This window comes from Pseudochaenichthys georgianus, chromosome 15 (assembly GCF_902827115.2).
Source record: "Pseudochaenichthys georgianus chromosome 15, fPseGeo1.2, whole genome shotgun sequence".
Taxonomy (NCBI): Eukaryota; Metazoa; Chordata; class Actinopteri; order Perciformes; family Channichthyidae; genus Pseudochaenichthys; species Pseudochaenichthys georgianus.
Window position 1 is genome coordinate 3,599,428 of NC_047517.1, and position 17,201 is coordinate 3,616,628.

The following is a 17,201-nucleotide window of genomic DNA, read 5'->3' on the forward strand; positions in this document are numbered from 1 at the left end:
GCATTAAAAACATTATAACACATAATGAGACGTTATGCAGTGAGGAGGTTTCACCGATGACAGGTGGCTCTGATGAGATTGTACCACTGCCTTTTCTCTGTACACAGGGGACCAGTGCAACACACTCTCACTCCCTAAGCGTCCAGGAGCGTTTTTTTTCACCATTCATTCCAATGGCTGGCGTCTATGTCACGTGATCTTCAAATTTCTCCCTGCAGAAAAAGAAGACATGGCCGAACTTCGTTTTATTCTCGGTGGAAAATGCCTATTTTAAAGTTAGTTTGGCCATTAAAATGCGTTTTGATGTCATTTGATGCGAGAAATATGAGTTGTTATTTCAGATTATGTGTGCAGTGGATGTACATGATCTTTAGTTTGCTAGTTATTACGAAGATTACTTCAGGAAATCGCGACGTTTTCATTGTTACCATGGTGGTTGCTAGGGACGCTGCTATCGATATTATTTCTGTTATGTTGTGTAACTGTTTAATGGTCTTTATTGCTACCCCCTTCCCCGTCAATGTATAGTGTTGGTCCACAGTGCAAACATATTAGTTTAACAAAATCCGCATCTAAATATACGTTATTTTCCCCTGTGCAATTCCACTCTCACATCTCACAGCACATCGTCATTAACAAATACCGGAAACAGACTGAAAACATTTTTTAAAAATAAAATAATACTTTATTCCGAGTGTGCTTGCTTTTCTCTTTGAAAGTCATCACATAACGGCATTGTAATACACGGTTCGGCTGCATTAAATATTACATATCTGTCGTAGTTCTGTATTTATAGAGCCCTGATGAGAAGACAAACATGAGGAACAGAAAACGTGACGTGGATCATAAATATATCAGCCATTAAACAACATCTTACATTTCTTTTCACACAATACGTCTCCTTGCAGTATCAACACTAATTCGGCTGACTTTTATATTTGATCCAATTGGTAGATAGGCTGTATTTACACCATAAAGGTGCACAGCTGTAGAATGTAGCTGCTGTAAATAGTTGTAAATAGTAGAATATCAGCCTCTATAGAGAACGCACACTCATTTTTCCTTACGATGTGTCACGCACCCTCATTTTCCCTTAGGTTGTGTCACGCACACTCATGTTCCTTCTTTTACCATTTAAGGTAACACAGACACATTGGGTGTCCTGCACGAACCCTTCATAACATATACAGAGAACGCACACTCATTTCAGAGATCTGAGCTTATCTTCAAATAAGGGCATTCTCCTGCTCACATCTAAATGCAATGTAATGTAATCTTACTCTAAATAATGGTTTTACTCCTCATATTTACAACTCCCTATTATTATTGATACAAAGTAATTAAACACACACACATATATTTTAGACATGTATCGTTCTAGCTACTTGGCATTCTGTGTTTAGAGAATAATGTATCCTCTCCCCACATATTTAGTCTCCTGTCATGCCAACCTGCTCCTTATTTCACATAAGTAATTTAAACACATTTAAGCCAACTACTACACAATGTTGTGGACATTTAGTACTCACAACATGAAAGAATGAAACAGAAAGAAATCAATAAAAACACAAGCACCAGTATAATTGAGCAGTTATTATACAGACCATGGCTTACTGCAACACACACACCCTTCTCTCTGCTGCCTATAGCATATGTCTATATAAGGGTATTTCCTCTCTGTCCCTTTCTCCTGACAGGGAAGTTTTCACTTCTCATCTTTCCAGCTTCTTGTTCATATAAACTGCTACTATTAAATACAAAGTAGTTAAGTACACACATGAATATATAAAAACACACTTCTTATATATCAGGGGACATTAAAATGAATATACCAAAAATTACACTGTATTAAACTTTCCTGCTATAATATGTTAATTTAATTCTCTTCAATTAGATAATTACGAAATGTGTAGATAGAATACATATCTTTCAGGTTGTTATTTTGTCATTCACTGATTCTTGGGAATTTGGATAAAACAGGTTTTAATTATCAAAATAAAAAGTTTGTTAAATTACAAAATCTGAAGTTATATCATTATAGACCAAGGTATTGGCTGTTCAGCAATGTACCGGTGCAACCTCCTCATTTTGTATTTTTTTCATAAAATAGGTTTTTCCAGTCATTACTTTGTTTTTGTAAACACCGTCAGACACAATAAAAAGTGATTTATATTTTATTTGTATTTAGTCTAATATGTATTTAGAGCTTTTAAATCATTATCCGGCATTCTAAGTACACATATATGCTGTAAAATGTTGAATATTCACTTTTGCTCATTTTTTATACTGTTTTCACGTGTGCTCCTTTAAAAGATCTTACATCATACAACGTTTACTTTTAGCTTAAACAGACAAAGTAATGTTTTTTTACTTAAAAAACACATTTTTGTATTAAAAGAGAGTATTACTTTAATAACTCAACAGCACTGAGGAAACAGATTACAAGCATATTCATTTAAAACAAATAAAACTCCCTCTGACGGTGGTGACTTTGGAACTGACGGTGGTGACACTAATCTGACGGTGGTGACACTGGCCTCATTACAACATACAATTCCAAAATGTATACCACTCAAGTCAATACCTTGCTTAACAACTTTATTTAACAATTTGGTACAACAAAGAACAATTGTGAGAACTGTGATAAACATTTAATTAAGTAACTTAAGGTACAATTAAGCAATATCATTAATAAAAGTACCCCAGCCCCATATCATAAATATCAAATCATCATAGTTAAAAAATAAAGTGATTACCAGTTGCAATAATGTACAATTCATTACTGACATCATCTTAAACTGTCATCTAGTGCCCCCTACTCATAAAATAATACATTATATTCTTCTGTAAACTGTATATTGGACGTGAAGAACAGATAACAAATAACAATTGTGAACACTGTGGCAAACATTCAATAAGAAAAATATAGGTTCAATGAAGCAATAAGCTATCATTAATAAAAGTACCCCATCCCCATTAATAATCATCATAGTAAAAAATACCAGTAGCAATAAGATAAGAATTCATCACTCACTGTGAACTGTCGTCTCGTGCCCCCCACTCAAAAAATAATATACATTATATTCTTCTGTAAACTGGACTATAAACTGTATATTGGACGTGAAGAACAGATAAATGAATAACTACATCTTACAGTCTATTTTCCATAAACTGAAATGTTTCTAAATACAGAAAGCATTCTGTGTAAACATCACAAAACACATCTGGCACAAAAATAATAATAATTCATAAGTGAACTCCTGTGAGTATTCCCTGACTGTTTCTACATCACTCCACCACTCATTCAGTTTATCAGGACGTAGGCCTATATGGTGTATATGTTTCTCCTCTATGAAGTCCATGACTTCAGCAGAGAGGTTGTATATCTCCCTCGTCCTGCTTGCACGACCTGGTGATGACGGTTCCACAAGTTTGACCAGAATATGGTCAAATGGTATGAAGCACATATCCTTTCCACCTTCCACCTCTTTTGGATAGAATCGTGTGTTGGGCCCATGAGGGTGTAAAAATTCCACTTTCACATCTTGATGAGGTGCATCCACAGTGACAGCCTTTGCTAACCACCAGTTCTGGTCATAAATGACCGCCAGCCAATCTCCGCAATGAACTACATCAGCAGATAGATCTGTCATAGTCCCGTCAGGACCACTCCTGGTCATTGGCTGTTGCTCACTTTCCTCCTGCTCCATTTCCTCCATCAACATTTCCAAAGGACCTTTCTTCTTTTGCATTGGTATAGGACCATCATCCTCAACCTGTACCCTGGGTGTGTTGGCAATCAACTGGAATATTGTTGGGCAGAAACACTCGCACATCTGTGGCTCACTGCAGAAACAGGACAGTGATCTGCAATGGATCTCAGAGTTGTTTTGGTGTGTCGGTGTGACCTGATGGAGTTTCCTTGTTGCAGGTACAGGTTTTAGTGGTTGAGAAAGGAGTGCATCATATGGCATGTCAGCTTCATTAATAATATAGAGCTTAGGACTGCAAAGGCTTCTGCCAACCATCTCATGGAAGATATTGCCATCCACAATGTCATTCCCCCGCAGTATAAGACTGTCTGCAGTCCTTTTCACAGTTCCTCCAATGCCGTCTGGGGCTCCCTTTCCACGTGAGGTAGGGAAGAAGTTCCAGGTTGTTCTCTGTAAACCTAGTGTTGGAGGGACACTGCAGAGAAGAAAAAAGTTGTTCTTGTTTTTGTACTGCTTGCTGGGGCCATCTGACCAAAAGTGAATAGTATCAACTTTTGGAAACTTTAAACGAATATCTCTCAGGACTGGTTCCATGTGAGTCCAAATGGCAGACGCATCTTGTCACTTTGATTCTGATACTGTGCACAAAATCCTGTCTTCTCTTCTTTTGTGTAGTACATGCCAGTGTGCAGGTTGAGCTGTGGGAGGTTCTGACCAAAATGGCATGACTGTACCTCAGAACTATACTTGCATTTCCATGCCTCAGAAAAGTCCACATGCACAATTACTGTGCTATCATTGCAGTTCTCTATCATGCTCCTCTATTCTCTGGACTGGTTCTGAACCGAGCACACATGTGTTGTTGTTTCACTCTTCAGTTTGTCTTCATATAGTTGGATGAGCTCTGCCAGCGTGCCACTGTGCATTACAAGTCTTGTGTTGAAGTGGAGCCCATCTGCTGTTTGGTCCTGAACTCGTTCCCATTGCTGCCATTCAACATTGGTCTGCTCTTGCTGTGGTGTGGGAAGTGTATGTTTGTAGAGACACCGTGTGCAGGAGCGCAGAAGACATGCCTCGCTTGTCTGTGAACAGCAGACAAGTTCAAAACTATCCTCCAATTTGTTAGACTTAACAACACCATTTTCTCTTAGGACTTCAAGCATCAGCTTAGCATTTTCATGGTACTGGCATTGACATGTCTTGCGATCTGATGGTCTTGGTGCTGTGACATAGAATGGACGTAAGGCACAGAATGATGAGTAACTGAGTTTCATTGTTGGTTCCTTCTTGATGAACTCCTTGTGGAGGTTCAATACTGTATCAGTCAGAATCATTCTCTGATGCTTTATTTTCTTCCGTGTTATTGTGTCCTGTTTGTCAGTCGTCATTCGTGCTGCATTATGGTAGAAATCCTGAACCCTCTGAGTTATTGTTTGAATGTATGCAGGTTTTTTGTCAGTAAGCCTCCTCTTCCGCAGTGTGTTATATGTTACGCCAAACTGCCTTGTCTGGTGAATTAGACGATATTTCTTCAGAACCTTGCCTGACAGAGTCAAGTTCTTGTTCTTGTGAGCAGACTTGTTTTGATTCAGTTCATGAATGAGTGCATTGTGGAACAGCAGAGTTTTCTTGATTGAGGGGTTTTTGAGTTGGCTTCCCCGCAGCAGCTGCTCTGTTTTTTTTCTTGGTGATTCTTGTGTTTTTTACGCTTTTTCATTTTGTTCCTATCCTTTGTTACCTCTTGAAGTTTATTTGTCAAAGCTTTCATCTCTCTAGAGTATCTTGCTCTTGTTTTCTTTATTTCCCTTTCTCCTACTATAGCCTGCCTACTCCGAGCTGGCTCGTGTATGGCCTGATCCACTGGACTATCTGGGGGAGTTACGGGGTGATCTGAGCCCTTTCTCTTACGTTCTCTTGATTTCTGTTGTCTACGTTTCCAAGCCTTTCTCTGACTTCTCTTTTCCCTTTCATTCATGTCATTGACAGTTGTTAGCTTCCCTTCCTCCACCCTCTTCTTCCATCTTTGTCTTTCCGTTCTGAGGTATTCCTCCTTTAACTCTGCCTCACTGTGTATTTTCTCTCTCCCCGCCTTTTTTGATATTCCCTGTTTCTTCTCCTTCTCTCCTCCACAGATAGCTGCTGCCTATCCATAACTTCCTAAAATACATAAAGTCAAAGTTGAGTGTAATGACTATATAAGCGACTTATTGAACACATTGACTTAAGAGTTTAAGGTTTGACAGTTACCACTGACACATTTTACTTTTTACAGACCCCAGTGGAAATTCAGCCTCCTATAAGGTATAGTCAGAGTAGTCTTACCAATACCAGATGACAAATTCAAGTGTGGAAATATATTGTTTTAACATATATTTGGTTAAATGTTGTCATGCCATTTTCATTTGGCTTTAGTCATTGGAGATGCATAGCTTACAAGGGATATTGTAGGTGTACTATGTGCTATGTAGGTAGGTAGTAGGTGCACTATGTGCATTCCCCATGACGTAAGCCAAATGAACATGGCATAATAGTGAATTTAGAAAGAGAGAAGGCACACCTCATCCCCTAGGATTGAGCAATAGACCAATGGTATATATATATATATATATATGGTTCATCAATGGTGGTAGTAGCATGCAGTGTATTGTTATTGTGGTAAATAAATATACTTTAGCCTCCCTTGAGTACAATTTGAAGGTTTTTGTCACCACCGTCAGACAGTAGGTCACCACGTCAGACAGAAAATCTGACGGTGGTGATGTCTGACGGTGGTGACAAAAACCTACTCTTTTACATGATATGTATGAGTTGTTCACATTAGCATTAGCATCATCATTAATGGACGTCTCTTTAAAATGACCGCTCAGAGGAGAGGAGTTCTCATTTCTCTCACCGCCTGCTGCTTCCCCTCCTCTCTCCTCGGTTCCCCTCCTCGGCTCCTCCGCTCGCATCTCCTGTGGGCGGGACTAAGTATCGAGGATAGGAATCGAGGAGGGGAGTCGAGGAGGGGAGTTAGAGAAATGAGAAAGGGCCTGGGTGGGACTGTGCCCCACCTGCCCCTAATGGCCAGTCGCCACTGTCCAGGTAGTAGAGGCAGTCTCTGGGGGATTAATAAAGCGGTTATTTCATTTTGTTTTTCCATGACTGAAAATATATTGCACTTGTCACTGTTGCTTGTGGCAGTTACTGGATGTGGAGATGTTACATATAGATGTTCATCTAGATTCCTGATGCCTGCATTGGGTGTTAGGGAGCTGTATCAATGTTAGTGACAGCTCTGTCTGTGGGGTTATGATTGGTTGTTTTAATGCTACAAACTGTATTTCCCTTTGTCCCGTTTCAAAATATGACTGCATGCCATTGGATGATATAGAACAATTAGCTGATCCCCTGGGGGCTGCTAACACTTTCATTGTTGCAATGGTGGCAGCAATGTTTCCTTCTAATTCCATTTGCTCTTTTTTCCTCCTCAACTCCTGCTCCTGTGCTTCCAGGACATGTTCGTCCTTTAGGAGTGTTTGGAGTACTTTCACGGCTGCCACTTCGGCCTCAGCTTTTATGTGTGCCGATGCGGTGCTGGAAACTCTTGATCTTGAGCTTTGCCTGCTTTTTCTGCTACCAATGTTTGATATGCTGTCACCAGGTTGTATATCATCGTGTGTGCATGATGTACCCTTCATGTTTAACGGGGGAAAGAGAACATCCTGCTGAGCCTCAGTGTCTTCAAATTGCTCCTTTATATTGGCGGGTGCCTCGTCTGGTAGAATGAGAGGAATACCTGTGTTTGCAGCGATTGGTTTATTGGCACATGACCTGTTTGCAGAAAGGGCCTCCTCCCAGTTTCCAAGAGCCACTGTTGTACATCCGACATGAAATAATTGTTATGTTTTGTTAATTGTTGAAACCAGTTATTTTGTATTTCCAGAGGCCTGTACTACGAAGACGGATTTTCGCTTAGCGGGCTAACTTCAGGGAAAACTCAGGGTTTCCGGTCCTACGACGCTGGTTCTCTTTTTAGCGGGATAGATCTCCATGGTAACTGATACTGAGCGGCCAACCTGCTCCGGAGCAGGTTAGGTTGCAGGCTAAGAGATCAACTCAGTGAAAGCACTGCCTGCTGACCAATCAGAGCTCAGTGTGCGGAGTTTAAAGCGATCAAGTCATATTACAGGAGAGAGGAAATACAGAAAAGCTGCCGTTGCAGGAAAGACGGCCGGCAAAAATCACTGACTGTGTGAACGTGAACATTAATAGAATATCACCTCCATCTTCAGAGCAATCTGACTATTTAACATTAGCGCTTATTTAAATATCTGCCACAACATAAGTAACCGGATCAGAGTAACATTACAGTCCACGGCATATCACACCATAATGTATCATATTTCATTTCCTTATCTGAGTCAGCTTCTTGAGCCGTATCTGTTGCCCCATGGTCGACACCTCTTTTAGCAGAAACAAAGGCTACATTAATGTATTAAATCGATTTGTTAATCCATGCGTGTGGATGTGGAATTAACGGACGTGACGTCGTGCGATTGCGTTGCCAGGCAACAGCTTCGGTTCATGTTAATTTACAAACTCTTCAACTACAATCGTAGTTATATTTAAACACATGTTAGAAGGCCTCACGAAATACTTTAATGTAAATTTAAATTTAAATGTGAAGGAATGTGTGTATAACAAAATACATCGTTGATAAACGAAACCGGAAACAGACGTAGGCAAGATCCTCAGCTCTATGATTGTATGATTTAGCCGCAATGCACGCTGGGATTTGGTGTTTATGCGAAGTGAAATCTGAAAAAAAAATGTTTAAATAAAATAATACTTTATTCCGAGTGTGCTTGCTTTTCTCTTTGGAAGTCATCATATAACGGCATTGTAATACACGGTTCGGCTGCATTAAATATTACATATCTGCCGTAGTTCTCTATTTATAGAGCCCTGATGAGAAGACCTCTAGACAAACAGGAACAACTGCCGCCAAAACTGAAAACGTGACGTAGATCATAAATATATAAGCAATTAAACAACATTTTACATTTCTTTTCACACAATACGTCTCCTTACAGCAGGGGTGGGGAACCTTTTTCCTCTCAAGGGCCATTTCAATGTTTTCAATGTTTTCAACATCCTCCGAGGGCCGTACAAATTATTAACCTCTGCTTAAAAATACTAAAATCACAGCCCACTCATTTCACCTTTCTTTCATGCTGTGCAAAGAAAAAGCAACCTCTTAATCCAGATATCTTGCCATGACTCACGCATGCATGCACGTGCACGGTGTGGCATGACCACCCAAACAGAAAGATATGGACACAAGATGTGTGCAAATGTATTTAGACTCCTATCCATGTGAACATGATTTAAGTCGGGGGGACCTAACCTCCTCTAGGGGGGTCAGGGAAGATTTTTTTTTAAATGTTGAAGTTAAAAGCATCAATCTGGTGCACTTTGAGAGCAACATTAGTAGATCTATGGATACACCTCTCAACACCCACATGAAACAGAACTGTAAACAGATTTTCTTTTTCTTTATGGATATTTTACAAATCACAATTTTTTTTACTGTCATATAGTATTTTATACCTGTTTACTTTATTCTCTTATTTTTTGATAATTATAATGATCATATAAAGATGTGCCTTTACCTCACTGGTTGTAGAAAAAACTTCTTATATTCGTTAGCATAGCTAGCCAGATTAGCCAGATGCTAATAACAATAAAGTTATTGACTGTATGATCAATATGACAGATGAACAGATCGACACTGGGCTTACAACTAAGACACAGCCACGCAAAAACTGCAGCATGTGTACGGCTCCTTATCGGTACTGCAATTTTTGGAAGTGCCGGAGCGGAGCTGCGTTCTGGTGCTCCCCGTCAGAACTACACCCCTGTCAGACATATACCACGTGATGACACGTTAGGCTTGTGTTGTGTTCAAGGACCCTGACCTTGGCCAGGAAAAACAGGTACTCACTTGTTTAATTATTTTGCGGTCTAGATTTCTTTAATTTTTTTCTTTTTTGCGTGTGTTTATAAATTACCTCGAGGGCCACACCAAATGGTCTCGCGGGCCGCATACGGCCCGGGGGCCGGAGGTTCCCCACCCCTACCTTACAGTATCAACACTAATTCGGCTGACTTTTATATTTGATCCAATTGGTAGATAGGCTGTATTTACACCATAACGGTCTTTGTTTTTAAGATAAAAAAATATATTAATAGGAGGATGTGCAAAACAGACAAACTAATAAGGCTTAATTCAAACATCAAAGAATACTTTAGGTTAAGGTCTTCTTTTGAATAAGATGTATGTAGATAGTATAATAAATGTGGAGAATATGACAGTTTAATGGTGGAGGTATACACACATATTGATAGATGTCTTGTAATGCACTGTTGAGGAACCTGCGACCCAAGTTTTTCATTCATTCTTACACCGTAGTTGTGTATAATATGATATGTCAATAAACCTTAGAAAATCTTGAAATCTTGAAAGGGATGTGCAAAATAGTCATTATATACAGTCTTTAATGAACTATTAGTATAGAATAACGAGTAATGAATATACTTTATAGGGATCCTATTAATATCTAATAATACAAATAATAAAATTCAATAACGTGCTTTAACCACTATGTGTCCCTTTCTATCAGCTGTGCACCGTTATGGTGTAAATACAGCCTATCTACCAATCGTGACATCTTCATGTCTCCCAGCATGGTAAATCGTCACATGTTCACGTTTTGCCATGATACCGGGTTGGGTTTAACTCTGCTGCTTTAAGTTTATAGTTTAAAAGGTGTAAAATGTGCAGATGTCAAGTAAGAAATACGGAAAGGCACTTATCAGTGATTTAATATCAGTGCTGGTATCTTATTCTTTACCATGAAACAGAGCAGATATACTGAAATCTATTATTTTAGTATATGAGCACACTCATGGAAGTGTAAGGGGCACACTTTAAGAGTGGAAGAATAATGGGGTGTATGTGTAGAATATTATAATGTATTAGTATTGAGGATGGTAAATAATAATTATAAGGCTTTATTTGTGTTTGTGAAATCTACTGGGAGATCGTTTTTCTTTTTACTGAGACTAAAGATAGCAATAGCGGTCTCTGGTCCACACTCCAGTTTAGTAGGTAGCGCTAATGCCCCTCAAACCATGCGTTTACTTCCGCTAATAGAGCAGGAGAAGAAGAAGGAGAAGCCGGATGTAAACAAGTCCGGTCCGAAGTCTCTTCATGACCGGGGAGACTTTATAAAGAGAGGACAAGTGAATTAGCGTGAGTGTCATATTCTATTCAAATGTTATTTTATAATTTTCTGTTAATGCTTAATGTTTTACTAAGCCCTTTCAATTGACTTTTGTTGAAATGTGCTATATAAACCGTGTGTGTGTCTTTGAAGCCCACCATGACTGATGTGAGTGTGCAGCAGTGGGGTGAGGTGGGGGGCGTGGACCTGTGGGTGCTGCAGTCGACCCAGGTGCGGGTGGAGGTCCTCAGCCTGGGGTCCATCCTCAGATCTGTGTGCTGCAGAGGGAGGGAGGGCCACATGGAGGACGTGGTGCTGGGCTTCGATCAGCTGGAAGGTAAGGGGAACCTTCCAGAGGCTGAGTCCACTGAGTCAGGTGGTCCCTGGTGGAGATTGAAATATAAAACGTTACATTAATATTGGTGCTGTTAAGAGGTGTTTCAGGCTTAGGTTGTTTCTCCAATGTATTTATTCTTTGTGAAACCTGTGGGAGAGCTACAGTGATTATAGTGGGGCTATAGTGATGTGTCTCGGTGGAGCTCAGAGGAGGCAGCATGTCTGCGGTGAGGCTGAAGATCCTTGTTGTGTCTCAGGTTATCTGTCAGATCAGCGCTACCTTGGAGCTACGGTGGGCCGCGTGGCCAACCGGATCGCACGGGGGCGCTTTGTGGTGGAGGGGGAAGAGTACCGACTAGATATCAATAATGGACCCAATGCACTGCATGGAGGGCTGCGAGGCTTCAATAAGGTAAGACAGGAAGTGGATGAGCGTCCGTGCAGACGGGGGATTTCTTGATAATACTCACCTGTTTTTGCTGTACTGTAATACGACATGTTATTACTGAGAACACTGCTCACTAAATGTTGCTTTCTAACTGTGGAATGGCGTCACAGACATTCTGCTGGGTCTCGTCTATTATCAGGATAGATGTTCATTAATCCATGTGGAACAAATGTGCTCCCTATAACTTCAGACTGAGCCATATAATCATGTATTCATTTTATTAATCAGCTATGCTTACAGCGCTGTTAGGCTGTAAGTATACCTCCGGGGACTCGGTGCACATCCAAGGTGCCGAGCTGCACACCAGACAGAAGAGGGCAGTGTCCCCATCTGAGAGCACACATGAGGGGGCTCCATGCAGCTGCTGGGGCTGCGTTGGCTTTATCAGGGAAACAGAGGGACACACACTGTTGAGTGTGTACATTCTTATGCCTCATATTACTACAACACTAAATGGCTGAACTAGAGGTACACGTACATCCACTTCAGTGAAAGTTGAGCTACACACAGATTAGTGTTGTATTCATTTGACAGGACCAGTGTTGTATCCCTTGATCCGGCTGGAGCTTGCAAACCTGCCTCTGCAGTCAACATGTCCAAGTGTACTTAGGCGTGACACTGAACCCCACATTGTTCCTGTAGGCATGTCTACGGGATTGAGTGTATGCATGTAAGGTGCTTTGGATTGGGCCATGTCATAATAATCACTTCCCTTCATAATGCTGTATGTGTCCGAAAACTATTTCATAACATTCATCTGCTACTTAGTAATTATCTAATATATCATTCCAATAACTTGTATATAGACTCGTATTGCACTATTCCACTTTTGTATTACTTTTAATATAATATACTTGAATATTGTCTGCTTATCTTATTATTGTGTTGCATGGTTGGAGAAGCCTGTGACCTAATCAACGACATAATGACTCTGTAGCTATGTTAGTTTGACAATAAAGAACGTTGAACCTTGACACATCTCTGCAGGCGATCTGGCTGGCTACAGCAGTGGAAGGCGGAGTACAGCTGAGTCTGACCAGTCCAGATGGGGACCAGGGTTATCCTGGAGAGGTGCAGGTCTCTGTCTGCTACACCCTGCAGGTGAGCACATCTGCCCCCCCCCCCCCCTGCATCCCCAACACTTCTCTATTTTTCAGCACAGTGTGCAAACAACTTTGGATGACCAGGATGTGGAGGAATGATAGTATTTGTTTATAAAAGTAGGAGCAAGACCTCTAATGTCCTCAATACATTTAGCTTAGACATAGCAGAAACCATCTTCAATGTGTATTTAGTTCCACTAATTAAAAAGGAAACTTGTTGGACTTTATATTTAAACAATATGTTTTAACCCACACATGAAATTGGTTTGAATTGTGAACCAGTTATTTACAGAGGTAAGGTTTGTGTTGTGTGTTCAGGGGGAAACGCTAACTGCTGAATACCATGCCCGCTCTACAAAGACCACCCCCATCAACCTCACCAACCACTCATACTTCAACCTGGCGGGACAGGTGAGATGCACGATCAGCTGAAGGTCATCCCACATACACTCTCAGTCATCATAATGCTGATCACCTGTGATGTGAAGGAAGCTTCTGAAGCAAAGGAAAGGAAACTCAGAGAGACACGAGGAGAGCAGGAACTCTGATGGCAAGCACTGATGATTTATTTGGAGCTTCGGCCGGAGAATTCACAAGTGCCATGAGTTGACCACACGGTAGATGCCAAAGGATTCTGAAGTCTCTACCCCAGACCCATGTGTTCAGCTAGTTCTGAGAGAAGAATCAACACTGTGCATAACAAGATGGAATGACAGCACCTTCATCAGCTGACGGTAGCAGGCAGGAGCAGGGAGACAGAGCACTGAGAGGGCAGCTGTGCTCAGCGAGGGCAACACACACTGATACACTGGGTCAACGTTAAGGGCCTTGGAACATATGTCCCCAACATGTTAGAATGAGGAAAGTGAAGCTCGAGGAAGGCAGCAGTAACCCCCTAAACGCACCAGGAGCGCCTGCGCCGCGTTACGGCTGCGCCGCGGCGTTCGCAAAGATCGCGGCCACTCTAGTCAATGGGTGCTGTTCCACCAGACGCGCGTCCCAGAAGCTCCTCGTCGCAAGGAATTTCTAAAATATAGGATGAATCCTATTTTTGAAGCGGCGCAGCGAGGCGCAGGCAGGAAGTGATGAAAATCACCTTGTTGTCTGCTTTGCTGGTTGAGGGGGTGCACCGGGTGCACCCAAAACCGGCTCCTTCTCCTCCCCCCCACCACCGTCTTTCAAGTAGGAGAATACATGCCAGCGTTCTCCTCCGGTTCACAGGCACTGTACATTATATATATATATATTAGGGCTGTCAAACGATTAAAAATGTTAATCAGATTAATCACAGCTTAAAAATTAATTAATCATGATTAATCACCATTCGAACTATGTCCAAAATATGCCATTTATTTATGTATATTGTTGTGGGAATGGAAAGATAAATGAAAGCAGGCGGATATACCCATTAACATGCGTATGTTTATTATAACATTTTTCTGCATGTCAAAATGAAAGACAACCCACACACCTATCAATCATCAAACCGTGGGGTCTTAATTCATTACGTGTTGATTTCTATCAACGGGGGAGTACTTCAGGAAAGTCGACAGAGGGGGGGGCTAGTGGAGTACTTTGTGACCACAGTGTGTGAACGTTGTGATCAGCTGTTTTAGCGCAGTTCTCCAGTGAAGGGGGGGGTCTCCCTCCGCAGCCGGTTGGCGTAGTTTTGGCACAGACCGACGTTAACAGCAGCCCTGTCTGTGCACACGGAGACCGACTCTGTCGTCCGGTGATCTAACCGCCTTCTGGAAAAGCTTCACAAGTACGTCGGTACGCAAATGCGCTTTGTGACACATGTGACGGTACGCATTTCAGATTACGCACATAACCTGCGTACCAGTTATGTGCACCCCTGTACCAGAGCCATATTATTACTATTATATGGCTCTGCCCTGTACTACAGCAAGAGTATTCTCCGTCGGGACTTCCTGCAACAACACGACGCCGTTATCAAAGATGTTCTATTGAGAAGACGATCACTACGTGACAAAACTATCATCATCATAAATCTTACTAACTGCTGTCTGTGCAATTTACTCCGCGCGAGTTGGCAGACTTTAGTTTGCTTACTTTAACATCATTTTTCATGGTGGGGCCAAGCGGCAAACTGTGGGGTAGAGCCGGGAAGCCAATACGGAAGTGTCACACACTGCAGTTCATATATTGGCCGATAGGCGATGGCTGCAGAAAGGAGCAATTTCCATAGACCCCCATGTTAAAATGCCCAACTTTACAGCAGAAAAAAACATGTTTCTCTCCCTGGCTCCATACATTTTATTATCGATATAGTTAGATTCCACCTTCATGATTATGGATCTGTGAGTGAATTGTTTTCTAACGCGACCCTTTTATTTATATTAGGTCTTAAAGTTTGGGCATAAATTAGGGCGTGCTCACATTGAGTGACGGCTCTGTCAAGTGCCTGCCGCTGTTAGCTTCTTGTCTCTCTGCTAGCTGCTCCGTGAAGCTACAGGGACTCTGCCTGCTCAGCTCATCCAGGAAACACAACCTGTAGCCGGCCGTGGTTGTTTGTTCTTCATGCTTATATATCGGACTATTGTGACTCGCTCTGCCGTTAAAACAGACGGTGCATGAATGCGGTTTTGCGGTAAGTGAAATTCGAGTGCTTTATTTATGTGTTAATGATTTTAATCAGCTACGTAATGAATGGTAAGGCTTGGGTTAGCATGTAAGCTAGTGGTAGCTACATCGGTGCTAACGATTGTAATCGTACCCTCCAAGTTAAAATCATAGACTGTATATATAAAGGTTAAAACGAAATAGACAAGTGTTAAGTGGGATAATACTGTTGAACAAACGGCTTCTGTTTGAGGTTGATAAAATAAGGTTACATCCTTGTAGCCTAACTTAGAGATATTTTATTATGTAGGAGGAACTGTATGCACCGCTAAGGTTAATTTAAATTGGCTATGCTCAAGTATGTAGACAAGTTAATATCGAAGTAGTTATGTGAAATCAACCTCACAATAAGATATGTGTATATTACAATTATTAATGTCATATTTCAAGATGATTACTTAGATATTACAATATGGTTGGTTGAGCTGGAGTTCATTATCGAGCTTACAAGTTAACGTCACAGTCATCTGAAGAACGAACCCAAACCTTGTTGTTTTTATTAATTGCATTACCAAATGGGTATCAAATAAACAGTAAGCATTGGTAACACAACTTCCAAAGTTACAGTAAAATAAAAAGGACCCTGACTCGGACAATACACAATCCAACATGTTCAACAGAAGAGAATCAGTTATATTGTTTGTACACATGGTACTTTACGTATATCTGTTTGTTTAAGGTGTCCAGGTGATGCAGACAGGCTGGACCAGAGAGTGAGAGACAGAACTGGACTCCTCACAGCAGTGAACTTCAGCACAGGTACAACGACTCTTTTTTTCTTACTGTACAAAGAATCAAGAAAGATATTGGTTTAAATGAATGAAGTATTGACTTGAATACACTGATATACATTCCAATAAACAATACTAAATACTAGATCACCTACACATCAGTTAAGTTGAGGGTTTATTCCATGCAAAAAGTTACATTTAGATATTTAGCAATATGACTTTGTCAGCTTTCTAATGTAATGTATTGAAGGCAAAGATTTATCTCTCAATATTGTCTGTAAAAAACGTGGTAAAAGTTATTCTTTCAGTGAGACAACAGAGCAAGCTTCTACAGTTGCACTACGTTTTGATAACAGTTAAATATTATTTTGATAATAACATATATTTCAATGTTGATGAACTTCATACTGTTCATTCATAATCTGATTGTCTTTGTAGCTCATTGTTTAAATAAAAAAAAAACATTACAATTACAAAATAATGATATCTACAGCCCCTAAACACAAAAACACACCGCTTTCATAAATAACACACTTGTTCTGCAATAATATGTTTTATGTTTCCTGTCATTTTTGTTAGGAAAGGACATGCCTGAAAGACACGACATGTTCTCCTTCTCTGAGGGTCCAGAAGAACATCCAAGAGGATCATTAAAGGCTGATGTTATGAGATTTTAAGACCAGTACAGGACATTCACTAAGAAACTACTTTTATTGTAAAAACAGTCAGCTGATCGAATGCACCTATTTCCACATCTACACTCCATCAGCTGATTATTTCTATTTGCCTCACTTTATGAGCTTCACATTGCTTGTGCCTTGTACCGCAGAGTTTGCAACGTCACAAATAAATGGGGCCAATCTTCAGTCAGACGTGAATGTGTAATCTAACACTTTCAGTAAGAATAATGGACAAAAGGAGTGCAAATACAAATACAATTTATTGAAATGTGAACCAAA

General features: G+C 40.7%; 1 protein-coding gene and 1 long non-coding RNA gene across 2 annotated transcripts in view; both read left to right on the forward strand.

Annotated features, from left to right (window-relative positions):
• Positions 1–10,924: 10,924 nt before the first annotated feature.
• Positions 10,925–17,201, forward strand: part of galm (galactose mutarotase) — a 75,493-nt gene continuing 69,216 nt past the window's right edge. The window contains exons 1-5 of the mRNA XM_034101153.2: positions 10,925–11,010; positions 11,135–11,318; positions 11,575–11,729; positions 12,753–12,866; positions 13,187–13,279. Of these exons, the coding sequence (XP_033957044.1) occupies positions 11,141–11,318; positions 11,575–11,729; positions 12,753–12,866; positions 13,187–13,279 (540 nt within the window). The 5' untranslated portion in view covers positions 10,925–11,010; positions 11,135–11,140. The remainder of the gene's footprint in view (positions 11,011–11,134; positions 11,319–11,574; positions 11,730–12,752; positions 12,867–13,186; positions 13,280–17,201) is intronic.
• On the forward strand, positions 13,298–17,108 carry LOC139435179 (uncharacterized). The gene is made up of 3 exons (XR_011644439.1): positions 13,298–15,479; positions 16,191–16,270; positions 16,822–17,108. It is a non-coding gene; the product is annotated as an uncharacterized lncRNA (long non-coding RNA).